Consider the following 15158-nt stretch of genomic DNA (forward strand, 5'->3'; position numbering starts at 1 on the left):
GCTGGCAGCCATGGCTCACTCAGTACAAGGCGTGAGATGCTCCCTGACTCACAGGATTCACTAATCCGGGTGTTCTCCTGTCCTTTGCACTACTTTGATCAGTCAAGTGACCCTGCTGTGGACAGGTTGGTTACCAGAGACACATCTCTAACAGCCACTCAAAAAAAGAGTCAAGAGCATACATAGCATGTGACCGTTGCACACAGAGCTCAGATCTATACAGTTCCTGTGCTGGAGTACCCAGTGGCTCTACAATGTGTCTAGAGACATCAGTTCCCAGCAGGGAGACCCAGCACATGGACATTACACCAGGATTCTCATTTTGTCAATCAAATGTGTAGAAAATAACATCCAATTTTGAGTGTTTTTTGTTTGTTTGTTTGAGACAGGGTTTCTCTGTGTAGCTTTGGAGCCTTCCCTGGATCTCACTCTGTAGCCCAGGCTGGCCTCGAACTCATAGAGATCTGCCTGCCTCTGCCACCTGAGTGTTGGGTGTGTGCCACTACTGCCCGTCTTTCAATTTTGGATAAAGTTTTATTTCTCTAGTAGTTGAAAAGAGGAGATATATATATATATATATATATATATATATATATATATATATAAATTATGTATGTGTGTATATATTATATATAACAATAAATATGTATAAATAAAACATAATTATTATATCTAACTGTATTTGCCTTCTCCCCCCTTTTTTTTTTTTTGTCGGAGCTGAGGACGGAACCCAGGGCCTTGCGCGTGCTAGCTAGGCAAGCGCTCTACCACTGAGCTAAATCCCCAACCCTCCCTTTTTCTATTGTAAGTTTTGGTCCCTATTCTTTTACTCATTAACCTAAGTGTATTGTCATATTTTTTCTTACTGAATTATAGAAGCTTTTCCTTACTTTATTATATATTCTGAATATTGGGCTCAGTCAGTAAAGCACTTGCTTCACAAGATTGAGGACCCAAGTTCAGATCCCCAGAATCCACATAAAAAGCTAAATGCAATGGTGAGCACTTGTGTTCCCAGTCACAGCAACAGGGGAGGAGACTGGACAGCTAGCCTAGCCTATGTGGCCATGTTTCAGGCCAATGAGAACCCCTGTTTCAAACAAAAAGAAGGCACCTGAGGAATGACATTGAGCTTGTCCTCCAACCTCATGTACCTGAATGCACCTATGCTGCATGAAGGCGAGAGAGAGAGAGAGAGAGAGAGAGAGAGAATTAGACATACAAAATGAAGCCACTTGAGAAACTCAACAGTTGAAGCAAATTGCACCTTAGTGGAAAGGTGTAGTGAGCTGGCAGATGGTCCATAAGAACAGGGATGGTAACTCTCAGGAAGGGCAGTTCTGAGGCGGGGGGGGGGGGGGGGGGGGGGCACAGTGAGGGATTCCCACCAATGTGTGCCAATGTTGGGTGTAGACAAGTAATGGGATGACCAAAAAGGCTGGGAAGAGGCTGAATGGAGGACACGGACTTCTCAGGCAGAGTGAAACCCTGTGTGGACTTAGAGACCCAGGAGTGGGGTTTCAGAGCAAGGATGGGGATGGGAAACACAGATTCCTTCTCTGAAAGGGCAGTGGGGCTGGCAGCAGCCTTCTCAACAGCACCAGCAAGTAATGTCTTTAAAATTCTGATAGAAAATTGCCGTCAACAGGTAACTCTGCACCAGCTAAACAGTCATTCAAGAATTCGACGAAAATAAAGAGGGCACATTCATAAGCTTAAGGAGAACAGCCCAGAAACACTTGCCAAGAGAACTACGTGACAGAGGCGTTCTAGCTGGATAATAGTGAGCGCGCGCGCGCGCACGCGCACACACACACACACACACACACACACACAAAGCAAGATAAGTTCCTACGTGTAATTAACTGTTGAATACAAAAACTAATTTGGTGTATTTTTAAGTGAAATCAAAATTTAAGATAACAGTAGGAAGAGGCACTAGGCTCTGGGTGCTGTGTTACAGTACCCAGTGGTTCTCCAGTGTCTATGGACACCAGTTCCCAGCAGGGGGACCCTGTGATTGTCAGCACATGGACATTACACCAACCTTCTCATTTTACTGATCAAATGTGAATACAGTGTCCAGTTTGGAGTGAAATTCTATTTTCCTGGTAGCTGGGAAGGTGGAAAGAATACACTTGTGGGTGGGTATAGGTACATGTGTGGAGGTTGAATGTCAACCTCAGATGTCATTCCTCATGAGCTGTCAACCTTGTTTCTTGTTTTTTGAGACCGGGTCTCATTGGCCTGGAGGAAAGTGGGTTAGGCTGGTTGGCCAGTGAACCCTAGGAATTCACCTGTCGGCCTCCCAAGAGCAGGGATTACAGACTTACCCTGCTGTATCTAACCTTTCAAATGGATTCTGGGGATCTAATTCAAGGTCCCCATGCGTGTGTGGTAAGCCATCAGAAAGGCCTCTCTCACGCATGTGTGGCCAGGCAGGTATGGCCTGCCTTCTTTGCCTCCTGAAGCTCCTTTCGGCTCCTCTCGGCCTCAACCTTTACCAACTTGTGAACAAATAGAAATTCAGCTGCCAGCATCCATCTCTGCTGTGTTGATGGGACATCAGAAGACAGCTGAAGCCGGGCAGCAGTGGCACATACCTTTAATTCCAGAACTGGGGAGGCAGAGGCAGGTGAGTTCAAGGCCCACCTGGTCTACAAAGTGAGTTCTAGGACAGCCAAGGCTACACGGAGAAACCTTGTCTTGAAAAAAAAAAAAAAAAAGACAGTTGATCAGAGGACACCCAGCCACACACATATCTGGGCCACTGGACTCCCATATCTCTTGAGTTTTCAAAGCTTTATCGTTTTCTTGTTTGGGAATTTTTAAAAAATATAATTTACTCCCCATCTCACCTTCAGTTCTAACTAACCTGCTAATAAATAAATTGAAAAACTATTATTTAAATTTATTATTGCATATATATGGGAGGTACCACAGTTCACGTGTGGAGGCCACAGGACAACTGTGGAATTGGTTCTCTCCTACCTTTACCTAGGTGGTAAGGCCCAAAGAAACCAATTTTGGTTTTTTTGTTTTTTGTTTTTTTTTTAGCTCTAGACTTCCCCTTTGGTTCCATCTTACACCTTCAGGACAGCTCCTGCTTTTGCTGCTTGAAAAGTGTTTAGCAAAGTACATCAACGTCCAGCACAGCTGAGGGCTCAATTCTCTGCCCAGACCAGTTCATTTCCGGTGGTTTCCCTTAGATTTGATCACGTGTTGTGTCGCCCTGTGTGTGACATATTACTAAGAACTGTGGAACTTTCTAAGGTCTCCAAGTTCTGACCGACAGAAAGGAGTGATTCACATCACCTCAGTGCTCAGGATCTTCTGAGACCCGAGACAGAGCTTCTATCCCCACCAAATCTGATTTTAAGGCAGTCCACCATGTTCTGGTAATCTCTCTTTTCTATCAGGATCCCTTTTTCTGGAGTATGATGTGGTTTAGGGTGTATGGACCTGGTTGACCTGTCCCCCAGAATGTCCTGCCCTGCAGGTTTCTAAATGGGTAGGGGCAGTCTTCAAGTTCCCACATTCGGAGGGTCTATGCCGCCAGGCCCTGCTGAATGAACACTTCTCTACCTCAAACCCTGCACCGGCCTGGGAGCCAAGACCTTGCCACTGCGGAGCCCGCTTCTGCGCAGGCGCGGAGGGCAGTGGTCAGCTCCGGGCAGCCTGCGGCCCGAGGGTTCATTGCCCTGGAAGACGGTCTGGTCAGCAGAAGCATCGCTCGATCTCCTTCGGGTTCCCAAGCCCTCCCTGAACCCACCCTCTCAAGTCTCTTTCTAGTCTTGTCACCCACCTCCAGCATAAGAGGCGGTAAGCGCACGCGTACCGAAGCCACCCCAACCCCGCCCCGCGGCTTGACGCCCTCGGGCCTCCGTACAGCAGCTGCGTCTCCGTGGCGACCGGGTGGGTCGCGCGGCCCCTTTGTTAGATGGTGCCCTAGCCTTCGGAGGCGGGGCAGCCGGCGTGCCGGGGCGGAGTCGCAGGTGGGCGTGGAGGAGGCTTGGCGGGGAGGAGGACGCCGCGACGTCAATTGCCGCTGGCCCGGCCGGACCGGAAGGGAGGCGGCACCTGACTGCGCGATGTGGGGCGGGGCCACCGGGACGGAGGGTGTGGACTCCGGGGTTGAGTGGCAGGACCGTATCCGCTCTGCTGGACAGGACCACCATGCTGTGGATCTGCTGGGGTCCTTTGAACGTTGTCCTCTGATAGCACGGTGCTGGGAAAGTACTATGACTTGGTCCCTTGACCCTCTACAGTGGCCGCGAACCCGAGGATAGAAATTGAGGCCCAAATGTCGAGTTCGCCACACCCAGCCCCAGTTCCCATTTCCCACTTGTCAACACATTTTCCTTACAATGTAATCTATTGGAGGCAGAATCTTTTCCTCCTCATTCCAAGGTGTAGGGGGAAAAAAGGGAGGAGGAGGGGGAGGGGAGAGGGAGGAAGAGGAGGAAGGAGAGAAAGAAAAGAGAGAGAGAGAGAGAGAGAGAGAGAGAGAGAGAGAGAGAGAGAGAGAGAGAGAGAGAAGCAGAGGAGCCGGGCGGTGGTGGCGCACGCCTTTAATCCCAGCACACACCGGAGGCAAAGCCAGGCGGATCTCTGTGAGTTTGAGGCCAGCCTGGTCTACAGAGCAAGGTCCAGGACAGACACCAAAAACTACACGGAGAAACCCTGTCTCAAAAACAAACAAACAAACAAAAAGAAAAGAAAAGAAAAGAAAGAAAAAGAAACAGCAAACCATAGACTGTGCAAAGACCTGGAGACCTTAGGGAGCCCCTGAACACATCTCCTGCCAAGCAGACCTAAGCTCCCCATGAATTGTACACCCTTGAGGTCAGCTCCTTAACTGAAAAGTTACCTTCTCCTTTAAGGGGAGTAACACTTTGGCACGTGTGCTAGTCACTGGGCTGACAAGCTGACAGATGATCTCAGATCTTTAATCATTCCAGTCATCGTCTTTGCTAGGATTATTTTGAAAGTATACTCTGGCTAAGCAAAAGGATCATTGCACTAAGATGTAAGATTGTCATTGCCGAGGCAGAGAACCAGGGTGGAAACAGGAAACAGGCCTACCAGAAACCCCTCTCCATTTTGCTGGTGGTTTGCAAACTTTAAAGGTCTCCCTCTGTTTTCATTCAGCACGCTTCTTTTCACTGGTACTTTCCAGTTAAAGTTAAATTGTAGCCAGGTGGATACTTGATTATAATCACAACACTTTGAAGGTGGATGCCGGGAGATTAGGAATTCAAAGCTCACAACAGTGAGTTAGAGGCCAGCCTGGACTACTTGGACCTCTTTCTCAGATCATACTATCATTTTCTTCTTTAAATTTTGTGTTACAGTGTGAGGAGCAAAGAATTGAACCAGTGCCTTCTTGTGTTCCAATATTTACAAGTTTAAAAGCCAAATTCATGGCACCGTTGCTTTTTCAGTCAGTTAAGCCCCTGCAAATGTGCCCTGTCCCGAGTGACGTCTGGTTGCTAGGACACACACACCCCTTTTTTTTCCCAGGTGACTCCATACCAAGAAGGATGAGCAGTGGCCACTGGAGGGCATCAGATGGAGGACACCAGCACCTGTGCAGTGGCCGAGGAGGCTGCCAATGATCGCGAGAACGCTGCTGTGGTCAAGAGCATGCCTGCTTCCCTTTCCAGAGATGCTGAAACAAGTTTTGAGGGAGTCATCTTCTCTTCCTCACCAATTTTAGACCTGAGTCAAAGAGGCCTGTGCCATTTGGGGGAGTTCTTTAAAATTCCCAACCTTCAAGTAAGTGTCCTGTTCCTGGGAGGGTATGACTCACAGGTGGCCTGCAGCTGGAAGCAGAATCAGCACTGGGCTTTTTGTCCCCCTTGTTAGAAGAGGTGAATTCTAGAAGGAGCAGGAGGGTTAACTGGGGTTTCACAGGCTGACCGCAACAAAGAACAATTGAGATGCGGTGCCAGGCAACAGAGAGAGCCAGGTATCGGGATGGGGCAGCCTTCTCTACCCTGCAGGTTGTATTTCTTCATGGGAAAGCCTCAGGCTGCAATCAGCCTAGGGAGAGAGCACTGCCCAAACAGCCTGGGTCTCTGGTTCAAAACACGTGTCCTTCTGTAGGCCCTGGGACTATGAAAACAGTTGGAAGTGTTCTCGCGTTGTCTTGGACTTTGCTGATGGCGTACACAGCTCTTCTTTGTGCTGGGCCCTCCTTCAGGGCACTTCCTAGTAATGTTGCATTGTCTCAGTGCTGTCTGGAGCAAGTAGCTTTGGTGGCAGACAGGATAGAGGGTCCCCATCAGTGCTGGCACTGCCCTTGTGTCATGGAATGTCCTTAAATTGCATTCAGCTTCGTCTGGAACCTAGGAATATTATGGTGGTTTGTTGTAAGATGACACGGTAGCATTCGTAAAGACCTTGTCAGGGACGTCACAGCACTGAGGTAAGCTGTTCATTCACTCTGCCCATGTCTGCTCTCAAGACGTGAGAGCTATCTGGCATTTTTCTTTTTGTAGACAGGCCTTGCTCTGTAGCCCAAACTGGCCTCAGATTCACAGTCCCCCTGGCCTGTGTCTGACGTTACTATCACCAGCCTCCAGGAGTGCATTCTTAATCACTGGGACCCACCTCCTCCAGCCACTGTTGTTCACATGGCACTCACTAAGAAGTGAAACTCTCCATTCTCATGAGTCCAGCTAAGCTGTGAGGTACTCATTGCCTTTATACAAGAAGGAAGGAGGAAATTCCAAAGTCCTTTATATCTATCCCAGACTCATAACTAACTGAGAAGACAGGTGTTGCCATGAATGTATTACTATGGAAAAAAAAATCAGCCAGGTGGTGGTGGTGTACACCTTTAATCCTAGCACTTGGGAGTCAGAGGCAGGCATATCTCAGAGTTCGAGGCTAGCCTAGTCTATGGAGTGAGTCCCAGGACAGCCAGGGCCACACAGAGAAACCCTGTCTGGAGAAAAAAAAATCAATGATGTAGTATTGATGATATTATTAAGGCCATTCCACGTAGTTAAAAGGGAGGTTTATTTTGTGGTGTAACTTACAAATGAAGGGATAGGTAGGTTGTAGGGTCTGGCAAAGATATGGCACAGTCTGGAGGTGTTCTCCGTCTACCTCCAGCATCCAGGGTCAGGGCACCAAGAGATCCCTCTCCTTTGGATCCTGGGTCTTCAGCATCCTCTCCCAGCCCTGCCTTGTAGGCGTGGCCATTACCAAAGCCTCAATGAGGGTTGGAACTTCCAGGCCAAGGCTGGAATGGCTACCCACTACAAGGTAGTAACTACCCAGAGCTGTAGACCATTAGGGGTTATGAGCAGCATTTTGCAACAGTTAGCAGTCAGTCCCCAAAGTTGTAAATTCCACACCAGGAACACTGATGCTCAGAGGACGTGGAAGGAACCCTGTTCACACTAGAACTCAGAGGAAGGGCACAGCAGCGTGACTGACTGCAGACAGAGCGGAGCCAGCCTTGCCAGGCTCACTGGAGAGGGAGAGCATGTTAACCACTCTAATGTTCATGCCCCACGTTCAGAAGGAACTCTGGTTTCCAGTCTTGAGTATCAGGATTAGCTTATACTAGAGGAAAAGAGCATGCCTGAGCAGGTTAAAGCCTCTGCTCTAACAAAAGGCCAAGCAGGTTCGTGATGGGGGCTTGCATATGCATGTCTTTGAGGACATGTGTCCTCCTGTGCCCAGAGATACACATACATGTACAGGGATGTGTCTCTTCGTGTGTCAGATACAGCCATAAACCTGATGTATGGACATTTGACACCATATAATTGAAGAAGGCATGTACACATGTGAGAAGGGGGAATGAATGTATCCTCACATGTCTGGAGACAGGCACATGTATATGGATGTGGATAGCATTCTTATGTGCCCGGGGAGTGTATGTACATGGGGACATACGTTCTCATGTACATAGAAGCGTGCATGTTGTATGTGGGGTGTGTATTCTGTGTATTTGGAAGTATGCATAAGCATGAAATTGAGGGCGTGTGTCAGACCGTGCTCCCCTACCTGCCACTTTGCTCTCTAGAGACCATGCCAGCTGCTAGGAGGCAGACCGGTGGTTTCCAAACTGACATTCTGTTTTCATGCTTACAGAATACCCTGATTTCAATCACTGTTCTTCTATAACCTGGAAGCCATCTCTATTTAGAAAGATGGGGTCAGTAGGGGAGCAGTGAAACCCTGGCATGGGGAGCTGCCTATGGCTCCTGGAGTAAGGAAGCAGCACAATTGTTGTGGCTGATACACTCACATCTCCTCTGCCACCCCACCAGGGAGGTCCCATCACCCCCACTCTACAGGCAAGGACACTGAGAACAGAGGGATGCAGGAGCTTGCTCAAGGTCACAGAGCTCATAGATTTTGAAACCAAGATTTAAAGCTTTAAGGTCAGTGCTCTGGACATCTGATATTGCCCATGGCAAGTGTGGATACAGGTGTAAATGTGGACAATAATGCTTTCACAGCATGTAACAGCAGCATTAAGGGAGGTGTTTTTTAAATGGTCTATAATCCAACCACAGTGTGACTATAAAATTGCACACTCATGGGCTGGTAAGATGGCTAGGTAGGTAAATTCAAGCAAGCCTGACAACCTGAGTTCTGTCCCCAGAACCCATGTAAAGGTGGAAGGAAAGAACTGGATCCACAAAGTTGTCCTTTGATTTTTCATATGTATGCTGCTGCATGCATGCACACCATGCACACATGCAAAAGACAATAATAAAATTTCATATATAAAAATTATATATATTAAATATTACATAGATAATTCATATAAATGTATATATCATTTCCCCCTCTCCAGGAATGACCAATAGAAAATATCAGGAACAAATCATATTTTAATAATTTATAAAATGTGTTCTTGTAGCTGTTCTGTTGCATTATTGGTTAGTGTTGCTCTCTTGCTCTGCCGACTTCCCCTGCTCCACTTCCTTGTGGGAGTGCACAGATAGGAAATGGCCCAGTACTGTCTGTAGTTTCAAGCATCCACTGCACTTTCAAAGTCAGGACAGAATTTCACAGGGCTTAGATCAAGCCACATGTATCATGTCTTCTTACCTGGGCGATGGCTTGTTTCTGTGGCTGGTCATCACAGATCATACCACAGCAGAATGTTTCTGTATCCCGTGGCTTCCTCCTAACTGCCAACTTGGAATGAGTCAGATGTGGCTCTTACTGTTTGTTCACTGGGTTTGCTGCGAGCATGGTACTGAGTGGCCAAGGAGAAGGAAAACGGTTTTAGGTTTTAAATCTCTGATTCTTGTGTCTACTGCTTGTATTCTTTAAGGGTAACTGTTTTTGGTTTGACATGTAGTTGTGGTTGTTTTAGTCCTTTTGGAAATGGTTTTTGGATACATCCTGTTTTAAATTTCACTGGCTGACAAAGCATCCTCTGGCCCTTTTCTGTGGAAGCAATTACACCTGCAGAGGAATTCGCTCAGTGGGATTCCAAGGGATTTCTTCCAGCTGCTGCCCAACCTGACATGGCTGGACCTCCGTTACAACAAGATCAAAGCTCTTCCTTCTGGGATTGGCTCTCACAAGTAAGTGTCTGCTTCTTAGATGTGTCTTCAATTGGGCTGGGCACTCAGGAAGCAGAGGCAGGCAGATCACTGTAAGTTTGAGCTAGTCTACATAGTGAATTGCCATCTCAAAATTAAAAAGTCCAGATGATTCAGACCCAGCTCGCAGGTGCATGGCCGGCCCTTCCAGGTGCTGCAGCTAACCATGTTATGATGGACTTGTGGACACGGTGGAAGATGCCAGCCTCAGTGCCTCTGCTAGAAAGTCTACAGGGTTTCTTGGACAACTGATTTCATCCTGACTCTGCTGTGGGGAGCCAGCGAAGATCAGAAGTACCTTGGATATTTAAAAACCCAGCTATGTGTTTCCATGGACCCTGGAGAGTTCTCTCTGGCTCATGGGGAAGAGCTTTGCCCCCTTTTGGAAAGCTAGAAACCCTCAAGCAATCAGTATAGACTGTCTTGCCACATTCTTGCCCCCCCCCCCCAGCTGCCCAGGTTTCCTGGAACTCTCGGTTGCAGAGCCCAGTCCAGTCCACCCTTGACAACCAGGCTGTGGACTCACTACCTCCTTTCCTGGGTCCTCCTGTACCAGTGTTAGATCTGCCCTGGATACTCCCTCCACTCACCTCACAGATCTGGGTAGAGGAAAGGGGCAGACAAGTCCCTGAAGTAATTAGGCACTTACCAGGTATTGAGGACATGGTAGGAGATGAGGCTGAGGAAGGCCTCCAAGGTTTGAGATCTGTGTTCTCAACTTTGAAATGGATTTTGAAAGAACTGAACATGGGTAGGGATAGAATTAGACTTGGCCCAGATCATTGCCTGAGGAAGGAAGCTGTAGGGCAAAGGGTAGAAGGAGCTGGCAGGTAGCCAGGGCAGTGGTCCATGGAGGAGGCTTGGCCAAGTGACTGAAGCAGGGCCTCCCAGGACCTCAGAGCTGTTGGGATTGGCATTGACATGAGGCTAGAAAACAGAGGTGTCCAAAGCTGACCCCAGGACCCATGTAGGGACATCCCAGTGAGGAGACCATGAGTCCAACTGCAAATCATCATAAGGTTTGCAGAGGTGCCTTGCTTGCTCTGGAAGCACCATTTCTTAAGTGTTGCCAAAATATATTGTATGAAGAAAATTAGATGAAAATGGGGAGAAAAAGCGAGCACTTCACATAAATTAGGGTGAAAACAAATGCCCCTCAGTCTCCAGCTCAGCAGGAAGCAGCTTGCTTTTGGTGTGTCTGAACTTGGGATACACCAGGAACCCTCCTCTGGAGCCCTGGGGACCCTGGAGCCTGCAGGATAAGTATGCATGGACTGATGGGGGAGCCAACTGGTGGGGAGACAGCTGAGCTGGATTTCTTGAACGCATCTCTAGGCTGTTTCCACCCAGTCCTGCTTGCCTCGCCAGGACACCTGGTCTTCTGGGCATGTGTCCTGTTCAGAGTGACTTTTTTCCTCACAAGGACACTATCTTCTGTGCTGGGATAGCTGAATGGTTTCATTCATTATTTGATGATTAGCAGTCAGTATGTCGAGCAGCTGTTGTCCCTGAGAGTTAAGGTCATGTGAACTCTACTGCTGAGGGGCTCACTTCCTGTTTCTTCCCAAAAGGGGTGCTTAGTTCTCAGAGCTGAAATCCTTGGATTTTGACAGCCAAAGCCAGCTGCTTTCTGTTGTTTAATTTATAATTGAGCCTCTGATTTTACACCCATTATGTCATTAAAATTGGATCCACTTGCTAAAGGGCTGAAACATATTAATTAAAAATTTTACGTAATTATGGGCTCATTAAAGGCTTTAAAGTTAAAATATATATTTAAAACAATAGTATCATCAGAGGCCCCCCTCCACTGTGTGTGGATGTGTGAGTGTGGGGGCAGAGTTTAAAACACAGCATGCTGATTTGTTCTCCTGAGGCTACATGCTGGCAGGTATATGCTCAGTTGTAAGCTGGTCCTGAGGTAAACAGCAAGGACAGTCTGATTAGTGATAGACTGTCTGAGACTAACACAGATTCATCATCATGTGGGTATTGTTATAGAAGATAGTAACCCCCTGCATACTTTCAGTGAATATTTGGTAAATATTAAATATTATAAATACTCTTCCAGAAGAACTCAAGCCAAATGGACTATAATGCCTTTGGCTTTGATGCTGGAGAGGCCCAGGGCACATTGCTGAGTCTCCTGTCTTGAGTCACAGTCAGCTCACAGAGAACTGGCATGTCCTTGCAGCCTCTTTCCTAATGAACAGATTTAAAGGGCACTACAGCAAAAGCCGATGAGCTGAGTCAGGAAGGTTCAAATAACCAACCTCTGTGCACAGCATGTTAAGTTTCTTAGGGCAGAAGAGATAGGACAGTGGTTCAAAGGGTTTGCTGTGCTTACAAAAGAGCAGGTTAGGTTCTCTGCAGACGTGCACATGACCATCTCTAACTCAGTTACAAGGGACCTGACACCCTCTTCTGGCCTCCATGGGCACATGGTGCATGTACATACATATAAGCCATAAAAACCATGCACACACATAAAACATTTTAAAATAATCTTTCAAAAAAGAAAAGTTTCAAATAAAGCAAGAAGTGGTATGTGCCTGTAATCTTAGCACTGGAGCAATAGAGGCAGGAGGATTGTTGAAAAATTGGGACCATCCTGGTCTGCATAGCAAGGTCTAGGCCAGCCATGTGATAGAGTAAAACTGTCTCAAAACAAACTTCAAATATCAGTTCCTGAAGATTGAACTTCTGCTGTGCCCTTTTATGAATATCATTCTCCCTTGTGCCCGGATCCTGCTAATCACCATGATGCTTTGTGGATTCCAAGCCTGGATTCCACCTTGCTCCAGTCTGCATCTCTTAATGCTCTTGTTGGGCCACACGGATGCATGCTGGAATTTGTTTGTTTATGTTTTTACCAGACATAGTTTCTCTGTGTAGCCCCGGCTCTCCTGGAACTCACTCTGTAGACCATGCTGGCCTTGAACTCTCAAGAGACAGTTCTGTCTCTGCCTTCCAAGTGCTGGGATTAAAGGCATGTGCCAACACCACCCCATTTTTGGCAGTTAAAATAATAATAATAAAATAATAATAATAAAATAATAATAATAATAATTCCTGAAAAAGTAACACTTTGGTGAATGATGAAGTAAGCCAACGTGAGCTTTATTCTGGTGTTCAGAGGTATAATGCTCTATATCCCAGGATGCCTTCTCTTTGCTTCAGGTTCATCAGATATGGTCACAGTGAGCCCATGAGTCCAGAAGGCAATGATTTTAGCATCATTCAGAGTCTCTGGGTGTAGCTCAGGCTAGAGCCCTGCCCTCTGCCAGCACTAGGAGAAGGAGAAAGCAACAAATTAATAATGAGTACTGTCTTAATTAAATATAATCTCAGCACTCAGGAGGCAGAGACAAACGGATCTCTTTGAGTTCGAGGCCAGCTTGGTCTACAGAGAGAGTTCTAGGACAGCCAGGGCTACACAAAGAAACACTGTCTCAAAAAAAACAAAAAATAAAACAGCAACAAAAACAAACAACCAGAATAGGTACAAGACAAAGTTCAGTGTAGCTCTCCTGCTGCCTTCTGATTCTGAGGTGTTTGCTGATGGTACATAGTGTGGGGGTGTGTTAGGATATCAGTGATCAAGAAAAGGAAAATGAGGACTTTGACACTATATTTTACAGATGGTCATTTAATCTGCTTTCTAAAGTATTTTTGTTGTTTTCTTTTAAAGACATTTGAAAACTTTGCTTTTAGAAAGAAATCCTATCAAAATGTTACCTGTTGAGCTAGGTAAGTACCACAATAAAGTGAAAGGTGGCTTGAAATGCTTTGAGGTCCCTGAGGCTTGTGATGGAGGGGGAGGCATGCTGGAGGGAGGGGAGTCAGAGCTGTTCAAAGGCCTTCTCCAAGTTTATTATTTACTTTTCCAGTCGTGGTGATAAAATACCCTGACAGAAAGCAGCTAAGGGAGAAAGGGATTGTTTAGGCTCGCAGCTCAGAGCTTCATGGTGGGCAACTGAAGGTGGCGGGGGGTCAAATTGTACCCCCAGTCAGGAGGTGGAAAGGGGTGAATGTTTTCTCCCTTTTCTACAGCATAGGACCCCAGCCCTGGGAACGGTGCTACCCATGGTGGCTGGGTCTTTCTCCTTCATGTACTCTCCCAACAGGTGCATCCAGAGGGCTGTCTCCAGGTTCCTTATGGAGCTCATGCCTTTTCTCAGGCAGAGGAGTTGTTAACACTTATGTGTGTTGTCTGTGCAAAGGCCAGACAGCTTTGCAGGTAGCACACAGCCTAAAAAAACCTGACCATACAATGCTGTGTGCTCCCAGCATGAAGCTTTGCTGTCCATAGGAGCCAGGCTTGAGTCCTGGCTGCCTGGGTTCAGTGCCCTTCTTTGGCCTTAATCTCAGTTCCTTGATTCTTTGGCTTACATGTGCTGCTGAGGCCCTAGTGGATGTGTGGAGCCATTCACCCCCTTGTGTGCGTTTTCTCTTCTATAGATGAGGAGGGCACTCATTTTCTCCTTTACACATTGATTTGTCTTGGTTTCTGCTCTCTTATTTTTGTTTAAGTTTGATTCGCTTTTTTTTTTTTCCATCTTTGTTGAGTTGGAAACTTGGGTTTTGATTTCAGATCTTTTTTCTAACACATATTTGTCCTAAACACTGCCTTTACCACATCCACGTGTTTTGACTTGTCATTCAGCTCCACATGTTTTCTGGTGCAATTCACCCATGAGCTATGCTACAGTTATTTTCTTCACTACTGTGACCAAATACCTGATGAGAACAGCTTGAAGGTAAGGGATTGGTTTTGGCTCACGTCAAAGAAGGCACGACAGAGTTCACTGGGACAGAATATGCAACTGGGACAGGTTAGGAAGCAGAGAGCACAGAATGCTGGTGCTCATGGCTTTCTGCTTTTTGCCTTTTCAGTGAAGGACCCTGATCTGTGAGATAGTGCCACTCATATTCAGTGTGAGTTCACCTCCCCTTAGTGACACTTCTCTGGAGACACCTCATAGACACGGCAGAGGTGTGTCTCCTAGGCGATTCCAAGTCACTCTGGTTAATTAGGAAGAATAACTGTCACAGCTTGCTGCTTAGTTTATACACAACTAGAGATTGCTTTCTTCCAGCTAGCTTTCTGTGGTGAGTGGTGCTTTCCATTTAAAAGGCAGAGACTGTCATGCCAAATAAAAATGCAGAAGCCAGCTGCATGCAACCCACTCAAAGTTACTGAAATGCAGGAAGTTTGAGCACTGGCAGCTGGAAGGGAAGGGAACAGCAGGCCTAAGGATTGGAGTGACTTCATGATAGCTGTTTCCAGAGTCAGATGATCTCAGTAATCGGCTGATAGTGTTCACTGTCATTCTGTCTCTAAAGCACTGTGTCTTTTAAAGGCGGTAGGCAGCCATCTTTGGCTCCCTCGGTTTTCCTTCTTGACATCATCAGTTGGCCATGAAGCCCATCTAGAAGTGGGAGTGTGGAGGAAAGTGCCCAAAGGGTACACATGGCAGGAAATAAAGAGCATGATTTAGTCTGTCATACACAAGAGCAGATACGGAAGATGATGGCTTGTTTTCACCTAGGCTTGAGACTTTGGTGGGAAGT

General features: G+C 46.8%; 1 protein-coding gene across 2 annotated transcripts in view; it reads left to right on the top strand.

Annotated features, from left to right (window-relative positions):
* The first annotated feature begins 3715 nt into the window (after positions 1 to 3715).
* The window catches only part of Lrrc27 (leucine rich repeat containing 27), a 32586-nt gene continuing 21143 nt past the window's right edge, over positions 3716 to 15158 (top strand). For both annotated transcript variants that reach the window (XM_036197858.1, XM_036197869.1), the window contains exons 1-4: positions 3716 to 3822; positions 5524 to 5778; positions 9436 to 9566; positions 13276 to 13334. In XM_036197858.1, the coding sequence (XP_036053751.1) occupies positions 5572 to 5778; positions 9436 to 9566; positions 13276 to 13334 (397 nt within the window). In that variant the 5' untranslated portion in view covers positions 3716 to 3822; positions 5524 to 5571. The remainder of the gene's footprint in view (positions 3823 to 5523; positions 5779 to 9435; positions 9567 to 13275; positions 13335 to 15158) is intronic.

Source organism: Onychomys torridus, chromosome 1, assembly GCF_903995425.1.
Source record: "Onychomys torridus chromosome 1, mOncTor1.1, whole genome shotgun sequence".
Classification (NCBI taxonomy): Eukaryota; Metazoa; Chordata; class Mammalia; order Rodentia; family Cricetidae; genus Onychomys; species Onychomys torridus.